Here is a 16401-nt window from a genome sequence, read left to right as displayed (position 1 = left end):
TCAAAAGCAAAAGTAAATCTAAGTAATAATGGAAGGATGTTGCTCCTTCAATTTTAGAGGGGCAAAAGGAAAGCAAGAAAACACTTTTTTTGTTTGTTAATCAACCCCTATCAAATTGGCCTTTTTTCATTGTTGTTGCACATGATCGAATTATCATGCTTCACTGTTGAAATAGATAGGCGTGAGTTTGTTTGTCTAACCACAACAATGTATTTCCGTTCGCTCGAAGTGATTCAATAGTTACATACACTTTCATTCACTCGTAGAGGAACGATTCGATAGTAAACATCAGATATTGTGCAATAGGCTAAGGTTTGTGGAGATCAAACAATGCAATTTTTTTTTTGCTTTCTTTCTTTCAAGTAAGAAAGAAGTTCTCCAATAAGTACTAACCCCACAAACACAAGAGCCCTTTGAAAGAAGGAAAATAGAGTAGAATTATGAACCAAAGTGATTGGCTGTCCCAAGAGAATGTTAAAAGCAAAAATTGCTAGAGATTTGAGGCAACAATACAAAAACACAACCAACAATTATCAGAATTATATATAGATTTCAGGCAAATCTTTAGCTTTGATTGTTCCTAAGCAAGAATCCTCAAAGGAAACAAACAAACAGGTCCGGGGGACTGGTTAATTGGATGAAAGATTAAAAACCAAAGTACAAAGGCAATGAATGCTAGAAGTGATGCATCTGCTTTCCAATAAGTGAACAGCTTCTAAAGTGGTAGCTTTTATGGAGTAGCTGTCTCTGTTCTTCCCCGTTACTTCATTACCGCTAATTACATTTTCCTCGATCCATTAAAAAAAGAAAGGCAAGAAAAAAAAATAGCAGAGGGATTAGATACAATAGCAAAACATATCGTGATTACAAAACCCAAAAAAAATAAAAATGGAGAAGAATTTAATCCACAGGGAGAATGAGGGGGGCTGTTTCTGGAGCATCAGCGTTAATGATGGATAGAATGTCTTCTAGTGTTGTGGTGGTCTTTTTCTTCTTCTCGGCTTCCATGGAGTTGGGAGACAGAGCAGTAGTTATTGTGGTGATTGGAATTGTGCCATTGGAATTAGTAATAGGAAGAGTTGGAGAAGAAGAAGAGTTGGTTAATTCTCTGGCGCGCTCTGCCTCCGCCGCCCAATCTGTTCTGGCGACGGCGCAGGCCATGAGGGTGGCGCAGGCGGCCTGCGCCGCCAGGAGTCCCAGCCACAGCCCCGGCAGGCCCATCTTTCCGACGAAGCTGAGGAGGATGGCGACGGGCATGCCGACGAAGTAGAAGGAGCCGAGGTTGATGTTGGCGCCGGTGGCCGGCCGCGCGCTGCCGCGGAGGACGCCGCAACCGGCGGTCTGCGGGCAGTTGCCGAGCTCGCAGAGGCCGGCGATGGGGAGCGCGAGGGAGGTGAGGTGGAGGATTTCGGCGTCGCGCGTGAAGAGGCGGCCCCACTGGTGGCGCATGGAGGCGGTGAAGGCGGTGGCGGCGAGGCCGAGGGCGAGGGCGGCAGCAAGGGCGGCGGCGGCGGCGGCGCGGGCCTTGGTGGGGCGGTTGGCGCCCAGGACGTTGCCGACGCGGGTGGAGACGCCGAAGCTGAGCGCGGAGGGGAAGACGTAGACGAGGGAGGTGGTCTGGATGAGGATGCCCATGGAAGCGACGGCGGCGCGAGGATGCGCGAGCAGACCGCTGAGGAGGATCATCAGCTCGTACCACCACCACTCGAGGCAGACAGAGACGCAGGACGGTGCTGCCAGGCGGAGCAGAGCCGGCCACCCGCGGAGGCACTCGCCTGAGAGGATGCTCCCGCTGCCGGGCCACGTGTCGCGGCAGGCGCCTGAATAGAGGAGGAAGAGGAGAAGGCAAACAAGGAAGTTGAGGTTGGTCAACACCATGGCGGCCGCCACTCCGGCGATGCCGAGACGGAGGCGGACTGCTAGGAGGTACGTCAGGGGGCAGTGGAGCGCGACGCAGAAGGAGGAGCAGTAGGTGATCGGGAGGGTGATGTTCTGCGCACGGAGAAAGACGCGGAGCGGGTGGAGAAATGAGAGGAAGAGGAGATCCGGCGAGGCGGCGGCGACGAACACCTGTGCCACCGTGGCGATCTCCTCGTCCTGCCCGCACCGCAGTAGGATAGCGCGGGCGTTGAGCCAGAGGAAGACGATGGGGAGGGAGGCACAGAGGAGGAGCAGGGTGGCGCGCTGGAGGGTGAGGCCAAGGAGCCGCCGCCGATCGGCGCCGAAGGCCTGAGCGCAGATGGGCTCCATCCCCATCGCCAGTCCCGACAGCACAGAATAACCAGTGATATTAGCAAACCCGATCGCCAGCGATCCGGCGGCGAGCTCCAGCTCGCCGAGATACCCAAGGAAAAGCATCGAGATCATTGCGCGCGAATAGAGCATCAGGCCGGTGACCGCCGCCGGCACCGAGATCTTCCCGATCGCCCGCATCTCCTCCGCCAACTATTTAAACAGCAATAGCAAATCGGTCAACAATTTCCAACGTGCATGTAATGTGTGCTTATCCATTACGCACCTCGGAGAGCGTGGGATGGCGGCGAAGATCGTCATGGCTTGCCAAAAGGTTAGACTTGGGATATGAAGTAGAAGTAAGATTGCACATCTCAGAGCTCGATGGAGGTCGTCGACGGCGGCGCGGTAATGGCTGAGAAGAAAGGAATGCAATAGCCGTTGGCTGCTTCTTCGAAATGGCAATGGAGGGAGGGAGGGTGGGAGCAGCAGCGAGGGGGGCTTTTAAATAGGAGCAGTGGAGGAAGGCTCTGCGAGCCACGCACACGCGTCGGTCGATCATCACCGCCGATATGGCCCACGAACTCCCCTCTACGTCGACCCGATACCGGCTTAACCGGTTAAACCCTGATGTCAATAACCTGTCGACGGATGCCGACGGTAGCTGGTCAAAGCTTCTCCTCTCCGCGGACTGCTGCTTTTTCCACACTCACGGCTCCTGACACGCTCAATCCCATCGTGTCGTCGTACTGGCGATCAATTCCAAGTTCCAACTGCGAGTTGTGTTTGGAAACCAGCAGCGCACCTGATGCTTTCCAACTCTTCGAAAGTTTTACTTTTCCGCGTGCACCATCCATCCAATTCTGAGGCAAAAGAGAGAAAGTGGCCTTTTATTTAATTAAAAGCAGACAATTGTAAAGATAAAGTTATAGCTACACATACAAAAACGCACACTGGGAAGTGGGTACAAAGGGAATAGTAGGGAAGAAGGGTGAGATCTAGGTACCTTGGCAGATGTAATGGTAATTTGGGGAAGAGAGAGAGAAGCGAACCGGGGGGGCTACTTTCCAAGTGAAGGTTGTCTTTTCGACCGTCCGATAAGAGTATCAGTCAGAATCGGAGTCGAGAGGAGCCTCACTTGAGGGAACAACTTGGTGCAAGTTGAGTTGGGGATAAAGGAGAGGTGGGAAGGAGTAATGGTGAATGGTGTACAATGGGAAGGAAGCAGTTGGAAGATGGGAAACAGAAGAGGACATGGACGCCCCAATAATTTGAGTGGGATCCTTTCCCTTACCATTAAATATTGAGTGTCAGTGGAAGGGCCGGGACAGAGCAGCAATGTCTCAGCAGCCCCCACAAATAATCATAAGGAACATTTTACCTAAACACGTAGTTGATAATTAAAAAAAAATTACTGCATCATGACTTATTAGCCTTTTTTTAGCAAAACAAAAAACAACAATTTCTTGTTTGCCCTAAGATAAATAAATTAATTAAAAAAAATGAATTTATAGCCAAATGGAACGCAAAAAACAAGCTTATCAAGAAATCAACTTGAGATTTGCACAATTCTAAACTTAAATACACCTAAAGACATGACCTATTATGAGCCTTTGAAAATATTATTAAAAATTTTCCTCTAATCCCACCATATCACAGAATTGTATCACCGAGCTTGAAGCATCAAGTTGAATATATCAAACTTGTTTGCATCAATTTTTTTTTTTTTTTTGCACTGTATATATGACCCAAGATAATTTATAATCTACCTTGTTGACAAGAAATAACAAATCGATATCATGAAAATAAAATCTAGGGCACTTTTTCATAAAAAACTATAAAAAAAAATGCTATTTGTCATTTGCAATTATCAAAATATGTTTTGGTAAAAAGCTGCATACCAAGACGACATGTCTTATCTCATCATTCTCCCTCCTCCATCCACTGCTCAACTGCAGTCTGCAGGCCTGCAACAGAAAAGGAGGCTCGGAACTCTGTGAGGAGACAGTATAAAAGCAGCAGAGGAGGACATGCAAGAGGAACAAAACACACTACCTGTGGAGGAACAAAACACACCCTACATGTGGATTACGGTATGTAAATTTGACTGCCTTTGTCTTCATCCTTCTTCCAATTCCATAGCTTAAGGTTGGCACTGCTGGGCTTCGCTGTCACGTTTATTAGATGTGGCTACAGACCTGGATGGAAAGGTCAACAGGAAATGTCATCAGTACAGGCTTCATGGTAGATGTGGGACTGACCTTATATGGCTCAGTACAGAATAGCCGTCATGTCTCATCCAACTCCATCGACAATAAAGATGAGAAAACAGATCAGTCCCAATCCAACAAAGACATGACACAAAGTAAAACCAAGTAAATTTTAGCTATTTAATGAATTACAAATTCTTGAGCAACTCACCAAAACTTAAACTGTTGTGCTGCACAAAAAAGAAACTATTCAAGTAACATATAAATGAGAAGCAGGATGAGGACAAAGAGATGCAGAATTTAATATAGTGGAAATTTATACAAGGAATGCAATTTGAGACAAATTTACAAGTATATTTCGAGGCTTTATCACATTAATAATGTAGGCAATACCATAAAGAATGTAATGAGGCTTTATTTTGACAATTCTCTTCCTCTACAGTGCTCTATGGTAGCAAGGAATAATGGTCACCAACGACTGGGCTGGAGTCGTTGCATTTGCCCCATTACCCATAAAAACTTCTGTAGGCGCGATGATAAATAATAAATTCCAGAGCAGAATCCCCAATTATTCCATGCCATCTCAATGTAATTGAGACGATTAAACCAAGAACGACAAATCTTAGAAACGCCAGTCACGTGTTGACATGCTGTAGCAAATCAGCATTCTTTTATCAATCATCAAAAACGAAGAATGAAAAAGATTTGATCAAATGAAACACTAACTTGAATTTTACTTGATAAAACATTTACTCAATGGAGCATACAACAAAGCAGTGATGGCTATTTGACTTTTCAAATGCAAAGGTCGCAGATATTTTTGCAGGACTTATGCAGTGGAGAACCTGGTCAATACTTTAGTGTTGATCCTCCTATATTATAAGTTTGAGAACTATTATTTTGTTTGGCGTCAGAATTGAAGTATTTGTTAACTTTGTAAAATGACTGAAAACAAAGATTGCCTCCCATAATTGGGTTTGTGGCAGTCCACGCGGCAGAAATAGAAGGGACTATATATCTTAAAGGTGATCTTTGCCAACAAAAACCAGCATATTAAGACAAATACAGGCAAAATCTTCATGATGGAACACATGCAAGGATGCTAATGCAAGAACTTCAATAGCAATTTAAACCTAATATGGCCAATCAAAGGCATAGATTTATTCATATCTACGACCACTTACTGTATGTCTATCTTAACTGTTAAAAAGACTCTCAATTATAAATACCCCCAAAACTATGCTTATGGTTAAGTGATCAGCAAGAATTTATTCATCTTAGTATGTACTAAGTGCATGCGATTGTTATAATGCTGATCTAATTAACTTGTTATATCACTCTCTATTTCCTGCATAGGAAAGGGATCCATAAATTGTGTACATGGTTTAAAATTAAATCCCCAAAACTTGATATTACTCGACACTGACAATAGTTCATGTGTTAGTTGTGTCAAATCATTATTATTTTTATATCAACGTTTGAGGTTTGACACCTCTTGCATTTATGAAGCAGATTAAGGTGAATTAAAATAATATTGTTATTTTTTTAACTTGATTCTATATAAGATAATATCTCACCTAGTGGGATAAAGCTTGATTGTTGTTGTTGTTTCTATATAAGATAATATCAAAACTGTACCATTGAAAAACAAAATTTAAATTTAATAATTCTATTTTTTTTTTCATTTTCTTCCTCCTTCCTCCAATTCGCCACTAGCACACCATATATAGGAACATCAACACGGTACCAAAATAGTCTCACTCCAGTCAAAGACCGATTTTGAACCTTGGTTGTTTATACTTTCTTAGTATATTATGTTCAGCCATAAAACATGTTATACCATTTCTCACATGATATTTTTTTCCACCAGTAACAATAAGAACAAAGTATCCACATTTCTAAAATTAAAATACAAGGCAACCAGACATTATATATTTGTTGTACCTTCCATTGGGTTAAAACCAAACACTGCTATCGGTATTTAAACCTAAATGTAACTCACCATATACCACTTAATCCTTTTGGCTGAGTTCAGGCCATTGGTAGAATTTAGGTCAATCTTTGAAACAAGTTAAAATAAAATTTGATATCCATCCATCAATCAATGATTAAATATTATATTCTTTCACACTCTGACACTCAACTTTGGAACAATTTGCCATTGCAACTTTTGGGATTTAGAAAGAGTTAACTAGAAAATTAAGAGTGAATTTTCAATAAGGAAGAAACAGAAACAGAACATACATTGGTTTAGTGAACAAAAGCTATCATTCAGCAATTTAGGTGGACTTAATAAAATTTAAAAATACTTACTTTGACCCCTTTGTAGAATAGTGGTAGGTCCGTTAGTAATGAATTGAGGAGCTAGGCCAACAATTGCCACAAGTTCACTCACAAAAGCTGCAAGTGATCCTACAGCAAAGGCTAGTGAATTGCCACAGCCAAATAACTGATTCAAAGGCCCACTTCCAACAGATACAAGCGTCTGATAGGCACTTTCTACCAGCAACAAATCAAAGATGATAAGATAGGGGGGAAAAAGAGTCAAGGTACTTCTTGTCTTTTCATTCAGAAACTTTCTTATTAAAATAAATTTGATAATGATAAGTGATAAATGGGACAGGCATCACATGGTACTAGTTTTGCCTACTACATTGTCGTGATAGTTTTAGTTATAATCAACTTAATATCGGGTTAGTTGTACATTACTAGATATCATCTTTATTGTTTGAATGGAGCCTGCAATTGATGAAAATGAACTCATTGCCATGAGGCTGTGCACACATTGTGCTTACAAACTTATGCTCTAAAGATTGCAAGGCTTATTTGACCAAAGGTTAAATATAATATATAGGCTAAATATTTGAGATAGTTTCAAGTGTCAACAAAGATTTTTTTTAAAAAAATTTATAAATAAACTTTTTATCTTGTTTCAATTGTGGACTTCGCCGATGTAGACTTTCTACCTAACATTTTCTCAATGATAACAACCCGATCTGACATGCCATATCAACAAGATATATTAAAACACGTTTGACAGCCTTCCTTTTCCTTTGTTTTCTCTTCTAAATCATCACCTCCCCTTCTGCATTACTCGGAAACTTATTCTTACTATATCTCCAGCTGATGTGGGATTCCATGTCCACAGCTGCTGCCTCCTGCTGCCTCTTTTGATCCTCTAACCCTTCCCCTTCATTCTCAATTACTCAAAAAAATGCATTCTTACTATAAATGTAGCTGATGTGGCATTCTACATTAACTAGTGACTGTAAAAAAATGCCAAGTATATGTCCATGTTACCATGTAGGCAATATTAATCAGTGGCTTGATGTTTAGTCACTAGTAGAACAAGCTTGAAGTTTTATGTATATGAAAAAAAAGGAACTAAAATCAGTTATTGTTTGAAACAACATCAGAGGTTAGGGCTATGTCCTATATTCAGTAACCATCCATACAGTAATACGGCATCAAGGTGTGAATCTCAACTATTTGGGAACTTTATGGATCTTATCTTGCCATTAAGCTCTATGTATGATCATAGTGTTTTTATATTATATTAAATAGGTCATACTTTATACCTCACATCTTCAATTTTAATTGATTCAACTTGTCTGGAAATGAATTTATTGGTGATGAGCAAATCTGTACCATCTTAACATTTATTTCTATTTTCTTTTCATGTATGGGAGATAAACTAAATTAAGCGAAATACAAAATGAATTTTCATAATTTTATTTTGTCTGATTTTTTTTAATGTATTATTTTTTAATTATTCAGTGTTATGATATGCAAAACATAACTGCTCTTACTACAATATTAGCCTAAGAGAGAAGCTATAGCACGATAGATTTGAATTCATCTTGATTTAATCACTCAACCTATCAATGCTACCATATCTTTATCTATCTCCTTATCAGTATAAAATATATCAAAATATAAAACTCATCCTGTCCATCCGATCTACCTACTCCTTTATATTTCCTTCTTTTCCATTATTTGTCAGACTTCACTACATATATTGTCATAATTTTATTATACTACAAAGTTTTAAAAAATGAAAAAGTTTCTAAACAATCTCCATGATTTAAATATCATGTTCAATCTAAATAAGTGATCGTCCAATCAGAGCAAAGCAAACAACAAATACAAAGCGAATTTTTTTAAATAACTGATGGTTTTACTACTATTGCAACAAATAACTTAGAGACAACGTAAACTTACAATTATAAAAAAAATCATTGTTTATACACTTAAAAGCCTTAACATTGTATTATCATATATCAAATTGATTAAAGCACCCTAGTTATTGTTTAGAAACCTATAATCAACAAAAAAGAATGCACAAATTCTTCTTTCTTCTATGTTGCTTGACCATCGTATTTATTGATTTAGATTCATAATTGATCTTCCAAGCATAAAACAAGAAATTGATTTTAATATCTTAATCAACATACCTTTCCACCATCTCATAGAATGTCTCATCGACTCAATCCTTGTAATCAATAATAGTTAGTTCTTCATAAAAAGTCAAGTGCAGATGTTTGAAGCGCTGGCATTAAAAGGCCTCTAATGCAAATATATTCCGGTTCTGACAAATACCATGTGGCACCAGATTGGAATTTTTTTGACAAGAAAGATAAACAATCAAAAGAAAAGGATGGAACAAGAGCAATTCTGATATAATATTCTTGTACTTGTTATAATCCATCATTATCACAACCTTTCACATAACTAGCAGGTTAAAAATGATGAAAATGAAAAGGCTAACAGATAATCGAACAATTTCCAGCAAACACTTGTCAAATAGTTCTAGCAAGGTGCTATACTCAACCAAAAAAAAGAGGTATTATTGTTTATTCCTGTTTAATGCTCACTAATGATAAACCTGATATTACTCTACCATTCTCAATACTTTGCTATAAACACCCTTTAGGTTTTAGGCAGATGCAGCTTTGTAATTAAATATTTCTTGGTCAAGTGTTCATGACCAAATACCAATATTAGAACTGTGATGTCAGATCAAAAATTCACAACAGAATTTTGAAACCCATGATGAAGCAGAGCCTATTTCATCCTACTGGTTCCCTGTAACCAACTCCAATATGACAGTAAAAGCACTTCCAATCATACTCATATACCGCAAGGCAACCATGATGAACCACATACCATATTAATATACACTAAGACTTGGGTAATCATATCATTTTCAATTTTCCTATTCATTTCCTTCACCTGTCATAGTCATATGACTATTGTATCTTTTTTTTCCCAAGAGTTCAAAACAAAAAAAGGATGAGAGCATATTCAACTCGCTATAAATTGCTTCAAGTTCACTCAATGCCAGATTTTGCTAGTTGGTCTCAGCCTATGCAAAATTGATCGTAAGTTAATCACTCATATGAACATACAAAAAATGAAAGAAAAAAATCTACCTGCAGTATCACAATCGCCAAATTCAAAATGCCCCTGCCATTGTGAGAGATGTTAAAACTTCAACAATCAGATAAAAAACAAAAAAACACAAACAGAAGTGATCAGCCTCCCACCCTGACCAAGTCCAAGCCCTAAAGGCTCTATGAGTGCAGAAATCATTGCACAAGAAATAGTGTACTTAACCTGTATAAACTAAGCAAGTTACCAAGATGTCCCAACAAACTATAAGAACAATTATAAAATTGTCTTACTGCCAAAGGTGCTCTGAGGATTGTAAAAATAACAATTGCAGAAATGACAAGGTCATTTGGAGGAAGTCCATTTAGCGGGTAATCCACATTTTTCCCAAGAGAAAATAATATGAACATTCCAATAAAACAAAAGAACATAATGGTGTTGGCAACTCCCCAAGTCAAGCCTCACAGAACTTCCGACAGAGTAATTCCAAAACCATTGAAATAAAGCCAGGAACAATAGAATTTAACATGAGACCAGTTGTCCCACTCTCACTCCAGCTTGAGATATTTTCCTTTCATTTGGATCTCTGTTGTAGATCTCCTGTCCCATCCAATCAGTATCAAAAAAGGGTGAAAGGAAACCATCCTATGCAAGTAAGTGCAGTGACAATGAGAAACATCCAAACAGGCAGCTTAAGGTACCTACAAGCACCAATTAAGCCCCACAAAAAGCTTCATGTCAATTATCTGTCACACTTGTGAATCTCCAGTGGAAGTTATAACTCGGCTAGCAAAAGACAAAGAAATTTCCTTGGCTTATAACACATTAATACGTGTCAAGATCATAAGAACTACAACATTGACAAGGATAAGTAAAACACTAAATATATACAGGTACGAATTAAATATTTTCTAAATCTAAGTAATATACATTTTTGAAGTAAATGATCCAATTGATTTCAATACAGAACAAACAAGAAACTTGGGATTGAATTATGTCTCTCAATGATATGAAAAGAATATATCTTAGTCGGTTAAATTTCAGCATTACATTTGGTTAGTGCGAGTGTTGAGAATATAGAAGTAACGGCTAAAAGCATTTCCTCAGTAAAAAAATAAGTTGTAGCGAAGTGATCATCCAACAAATTTAGCAAGGGTTACTTGTCTTATTACACTGCATAACCTGACAGATCAAAGGGGTTTTTTTTCTGGTGCCCACCAGAACCAGAACTACTGTTCTCATCGAATTAAAGAACTACTTCTGTACTTCCAATGTAGAACTGCTTGTGAAAAATAACCACCAACTGAAATCACATAAGTTGCTCGAATAGTATTGCTTGTCCTAGCTTAGGCAAGGCTTGGACCATTGAAGAGCATATGGACATCATATCAATTTCAAAGGACACGGGAAATGGAAGAAACAACTTTGCAGTAAACTAGTAAATTAAAGGAGGACAAGGGGGGGAGCAGATGAGCACTGACGAACCTGTAAGATCAGCAAGGGATCTTCACGGACCATGTGTGGTGTTGTTCCCCGCACCAAACAGCCAGAACCCTACTAAGCAAACCGCAATCGCCCTGTACCGTGTCTCCCTACCGTAGGAGTTGCAGAGAATGCGGCCAATGTCGTAGAAGTAGCCGATCAAGATGACATAAAGACCGATGGAGATGGATCAGCCGATGACGAAGGGCCGGCGGTGGCCGAGCGAACCAGCGCGACGATCGCTCACGTGACCGACGAAGGGCTGAGCCAGAAGGCCGGAGAGCGACCTGCAGAGACAAATCAGACTGAATAACTGATGGAGATCCCAATCTCCTTCGCGAACGGAGTGAGAAGCAAGAGCTGGAGCGCTCACCCCAACTGCACGCCGCACGCCACCGATGCCTCCCGCAGCAACACCCGCCGCAGGACCTTGGACGGCGGAAGCGCTACCAAACCATCTCTGCCGTCCGCTTCAACCGTCTCTGCCACTGACGAGGCGCTCTGCCGCTCTGGGACCAGCAGCCGCGAGATTCTTTCTCGGTGCAACTGCAATCTGTGTAGGAATGACTAATGCTCTGTTTACTTCAGACGATGGATGAATGGACGGATGAAATAAAGGCAGCGTAGAGAATGGAAGAAAAAGAAATCCCTCTTCAAGTTTGTTTGTCTTGATTAAAAGAAGGTAGATATATACAGTGCCATTTTTTAATTAAAAAAGAATAGATGTGTTATTTTTTAAATATATGATATAATTTTATAGTTAAAAATAGTACTATCTGTTAATTTTTTTATATACGATGTAATTTTATAAATAAAAAAAATTATATGCATAGGGATTATATTCCTCTAGTTTCAAATAAACATAGAGGAAAGGATTTGAGAAGATCTCCTCGATAAAACGGTCCAAAAACGGTTTAAGAAAATAAGGGTTATTGATGAGAATTTGACTTATATCTTTTAATTTCCAAGAAATTAAATTTTATTCATCCACATTTCTCCTATTAATAGAATGTTATAATACACCCTTGGAATTAAAATGATTGTGAAAGAGTGTTATAACACTCTTTTACTTGAACGCGCTCAAGATGGCATGGGATGGGTCAGTCCATGAGTGTATTGTTTTTATTTTTAAATTTTAATTATTCAAAAAATTATAAATTTTAAAATTAAAAATTGAATAAAATTGGTAAATAATAAAACATGAGTGTATTTGTTAGAAGTAAGATTATTATTAAAAATAATAATAATAATTTTAATATTTTAAAATATATTTAAAAAATATATATATTTAATATGATATAATTTTAAGGTTATTGAGTGAACTGTGAGATCCATAAATAATGAGTGTTAATATTAAAAAGAATGTGAGTGGAAGAGATATATTGTTATAATGAGTATGTGACAGTGGACCTCATATTTTTTGATTAGGTAGTGGGTGTTATAATAGAAGTGGGGTGTGGATGCTCTTATACAAAAGAAATCTAAAATAGAAAAAAAAATAGGAGCCACTAAATCTCTTAGCCATGAAAAAAATCACAAAAATAAGCTTAATAACAAAAGTTAAGTTGCAACGGCGTTAAAAAACCAGAAGAAGTAAAGTTATTCTTCGGATTGTAATGAGTGGATCTAGAAGATAACGTGACAATCATAGTCAAGGTGACGTGACAGTTAAAGTCAATGGAAGAAAATGTTCCCTACCTGGCTTGGGTAGTGGCCCAACACTAAGGTTCTTGGGTCCAGCTCAACTGGATTACAAACTGCTCAGGATAAGACCGACCATCCCTCAAGCCGGTCATACCTAAGGGGTTAGACAGACCGACTCTCAAGCCGGTCGAATCTAAGAAGTTTAATGCTTCACTCTTGAACTAAGAAGATAACACGTCCGGTCGTTCAATAGCTGAGGATAGATCAACTAGAATGTCTAACCCACCTCATACTCGGTTAGTCACAGGACCGGGTGAGGAAAAGGTCAAACTCCTTACTCTATGCAAGCCTCTCTCTATATTTGCCTGGTCTAGCATATTACTAATCGTCCCTATTAGTTTCGACACAACAATATGCTTATGTATCCAGTTGATAATAGAATCGGGCGAGTGTAAAGGGTTCTATGCCCACCCCTTATATGAACAAAGGTAAGATAGTTTCCTTTACATATCCGGCTAAAATTCCAAGTGTATTTTTACCTCCAGGTTATTATATGCTCGACCAAGAAAAAGGCTGACCAGGCTTAAGGCACTTAACTTCATATTATTGCTCGGACGGATATCCAACACACACAAGTTATCAGATGGATTTCCAGAGTGAACATAACATAACTAAGCAACTTTAATGTGAGAATAGGCATAAAGATGACCGACTTTATAGGTCGGTCAGGATATACTCATATGGCCGGCTTTATAAGCCAACAGGGATATACTCAACTGGAAACATGAGCAAAGAGTCCTAACAACTTGTCAGAGAATATTCTACTAAAACCTTCTTCAAGGATCACTGTGTCTCCCATCAGCCGACCACTTATGACAGCATATTCCTTCAACAACCTCAGCAAAGACATAAACTATAAACGACAAAAGAGATATACGTATGAGTGAACGGAAGATTTCTTGGACAATTATTACATATTATCCAGGTTGTACATTTTCCTTTACCTAACAACTTCTGACACATTTCGTCACCTTATGATTATGGAGGTTATGAGAGATGGTATATAAAGGGAGTCCTCTCTGTTGGCAAGGTACTTTCTCTGAACATCTGAACTCTACTCTCGCGTGCACATTCCTTACTGTTCTTCATGTTAGTACCTCAGGGCAATTTTGATGTGGCCAACTAAGTTCAGTTAGGTCCTGCTATATTTGATCCTTGTGCCTAAGTGTATAGGAGCTTAGGAACACAAGAAGTGAACGGAAGACGCAACTAACTAAAAGGATGACACAGGAAGGGAGTCGACGGGCTTGGTGCATCCGAGGGATGAGAGACTGCAGAAGAGTACACAGGTAGATGAGAAGGACACGCGCGGTGGTCCAAGGGATGAGAATCTAGGAAGGAATGCTGCTCGAAGAGAAGGTCAGAGTTGGGTTCGGGTGAGCTCAACTCCGGTTAACCGGAGTATCACCCACGTGAAGAGATCAACAAAGGAGCTAATCTGCTGTATGGAAGGTGCCTTCCATGGCTGGAAGGCACCTTCGATGAACAGTACAAAGACACCTTCCAGCCTTTGAAGGCACCTTCCGATAGCCGTTAGCCATGGATAGAGTTTTATCCGCAACGGATAAAACTTATCCAATGGAAGGTGCCTTGGACCTCATTAGTGGCATCTTCAAGCTACAGATAGAGTTTTCCAAGGGCTATAAAAGACCCCTAGACCTAGGAAATGATAAATAACTGAACTACAAGTCTTGTATTCACTTTTTAGTTATTCTGTGAGCTATCAACATCTGTAAGAGGCTACTCCACCTTCAAAAAGAAGTTTTTTTAGTAGAGTTTTCTTTAACGTTTTGGATTAACAACCACTTAGGTTGTAACCAAGTAAATAGATTATCCTCTTATTTTTCTTTAATTGTTCAATTTTATTATTCTGTTTATTATTATTATGCTACTAATCAAATCAAAAGAACGAGAAGGGTTATCTTTTTCCTTGTAGGTAATTCACCCCCTCTTGCTGGCCCCGCTGCACCAACACTTCATTCACTTGTCTAGACTGGTACTGACTTGAATGTCGGAGGGTCTTTGCCAGGGATCAAATTTGACGTCATCTATGGGAACTTTCGCTTAAATATAGAAATCAGAGATGGAAGAAGTTGAATGACTCACCACCGTTACCTTAATATAAGAAGATCTAGATCTGTTTATCAATGCCCGAGCACAAAAATTATTGCAACAACAAGCAGCTACCGGTGGTACTCTATCGCCACCCAATTTTGTCACATCAATAATAGCTTATCAGAGGGACAGAGTAGCTAGGGAGGAAGGCTCAACTTATTTGCCGCCGGCGTATCACTCATCAATTCCACGTCATTGAGCACTCTTTCGCAAGCCGCCCGAGCACATGGGCCAGGAAGGTCTACACCAAGAATCCTCTAGAGAGGCACTTGTCCGAGACGAATGCAGGGGAAAAGCTCTAGCGACTTACAGCTCCCCTGAGAAGATTAGCACCCCCGTTTTCTCAGAGGGTGTTAGAAGATAAATTGCCGAAGCATTATCAATCCCCTGGCGATAGGGGAATATTCAAGGTCAACTGACTCTGAGGATCATCTCCTTAAATTTTAGCACGGCGCCCTACTGCATCAATATACTAACGGTGTGAAGTGTTGGGTGTTCCTCACCACACTCGTTGACTCGGCACAAAGGTGCTTCAAGCGATTGCCGACTAAATCCATCTGCAATTTTAAAGATTTTCATAAGGCTTTCCTTTATCATTTCATCATTAGTCGCTGTTACATGAAGATCCCCCTGAGCCTTTTTTCGCTCGAGTAGGGTGTCAGTTAAAGCCCTAGAGTCAATCATTTGATGATTGTTGTATGGACTCGTTGTATCATATTCTTATATATATATATAAAGGCATTTGTTTATGGTTATTATGCTTACTTGTATTAGTGCCAAATAACTAAGTATAATAGCGTCCTTGAGTAGAAGGTTCTTACCTATATCAATCGGTTAGTTGAATCGATAGTGAGATGATATAGGGAACACTACTCTTAATCATTCCTAGTTAAGTATTAACATTCAAGGACAATGTTAATGCGATGAGACTAGCATGTAGGTCAACTTGATGACTTGATCTCACAAGTCATGGATATGGAGATATCAAATTGACACATGGGTATGCATTGGAGAATGTATACTGAATGACCCGCCATGAGAAAGTATCATGGATCGTTATATGAGTGTCATATACTTTCTAATGTTGCTATTAGTATGACTATTAGTCCTTGGACCTGAAGTCACCATGGTTCCCTTCATAATGAGTTGCATACTTTAGTTTCGTTAAACGTCACCCGTAACTAGGTGGATTATAAAGGCAATTACTGGGTATGTAACAAATTATGCCGAGGGATGTGAGTGATGTAGATGGGATCTATCCCTCCTA

General features: G+C 39.7%; 1 protein-coding gene and 1 pseudogene across 8 annotated transcripts; both read right to left on the bottom strand.

Annotated features, from left to right (window-relative positions):
* Positions 1 to 514: 514 nt before the first annotated feature.
* Positions 515 to 11894, bottom strand: LOC122051231 (protein DETOXIFICATION 48-like). Of its 8 annotated transcripts, none has more exons than XM_042612242.1 (8): positions 11689 to 11894; positions 11319 to 11602; positions 9875 to 9908; positions 8897 to 9030; positions 4288 to 6941; positions 4134 to 4199; positions 2519 to 3095; positions 515 to 2445 (listed from the first exon to the last, which is right to left on the bottom strand). In XM_042612242.1, exons 7-8 carry the CDS (start codon positions 2792 to 2794, stop codon positions 901 to 903), a joined length of 1821 nt encoding a protein of 606 aa, XP_042468176.1. In that variant the 5' UTR covers positions 2795 to 3095; positions 4134 to 4199; positions 4288 to 6941; positions 8897 to 9030; positions 9875 to 9908; positions 11319 to 11602; positions 11689 to 11894; the 3' UTR covers positions 515 to 900. The 8 variants fall into 8 exon arrangements, with proteins under 8 accessions (XP_042468176.1, XP_042468171.1, XP_042468173.1 ...); XM_042612237.1 differs by lacking the exons at positions 11319 to 11602; positions 11689 to 11894 and adding an exon at positions 9989 to 10058 and having other exon boundaries at positions 4288 to 4430; positions 4836 to 6941; XM_042612239.1 differs by lacking the exons at positions 11319 to 11602; positions 11689 to 11894 and adding an exon at positions 9989 to 10058 and having other exon boundaries at positions 4288 to 5092; positions 5169 to 6941.
* LOC122050229 lies at positions 9915 to 15691 on the bottom strand (annotated as a pseudogene).
* Between the last annotated feature and the right edge of the window lie 710 nt (positions 15692 to 16401).

This window comes from Zingiber officinale, chromosome 3A (genome assembly GCF_018446385.1).
Source record: "Zingiber officinale cultivar Zhangliang chromosome 3A, Zo_v1.1, whole genome shotgun sequence".
NCBI lineage: Eukaryota > Viridiplantae > Streptophyta > Magnoliopsida > Zingiberales > Zingiberaceae > Zingiber > Zingiber officinale.
The sequence above is the reverse complement of the archived record's forward strand: the minus strand, read 5'-3'. Positions and strand labels throughout refer to the sequence as shown.

Bases quoted from the DNA above. Each gene is read 5' to 3' on its own strand.
- LOC122051231 (XM_042612242.1), bottom strand. From the start codon at position 2,794: ATGATCGACCGACGCGTGTGCGTGGCTCGCAGAGCCTTCCTCCACTGC. The intron at 2,446-2,518 runs GTGCGTAATGGA...CTGTTTAAATAG, and splicing joins GCCATCCCACGCTCTCCGAG to TTGGCGGAGGAGATGCGGGC.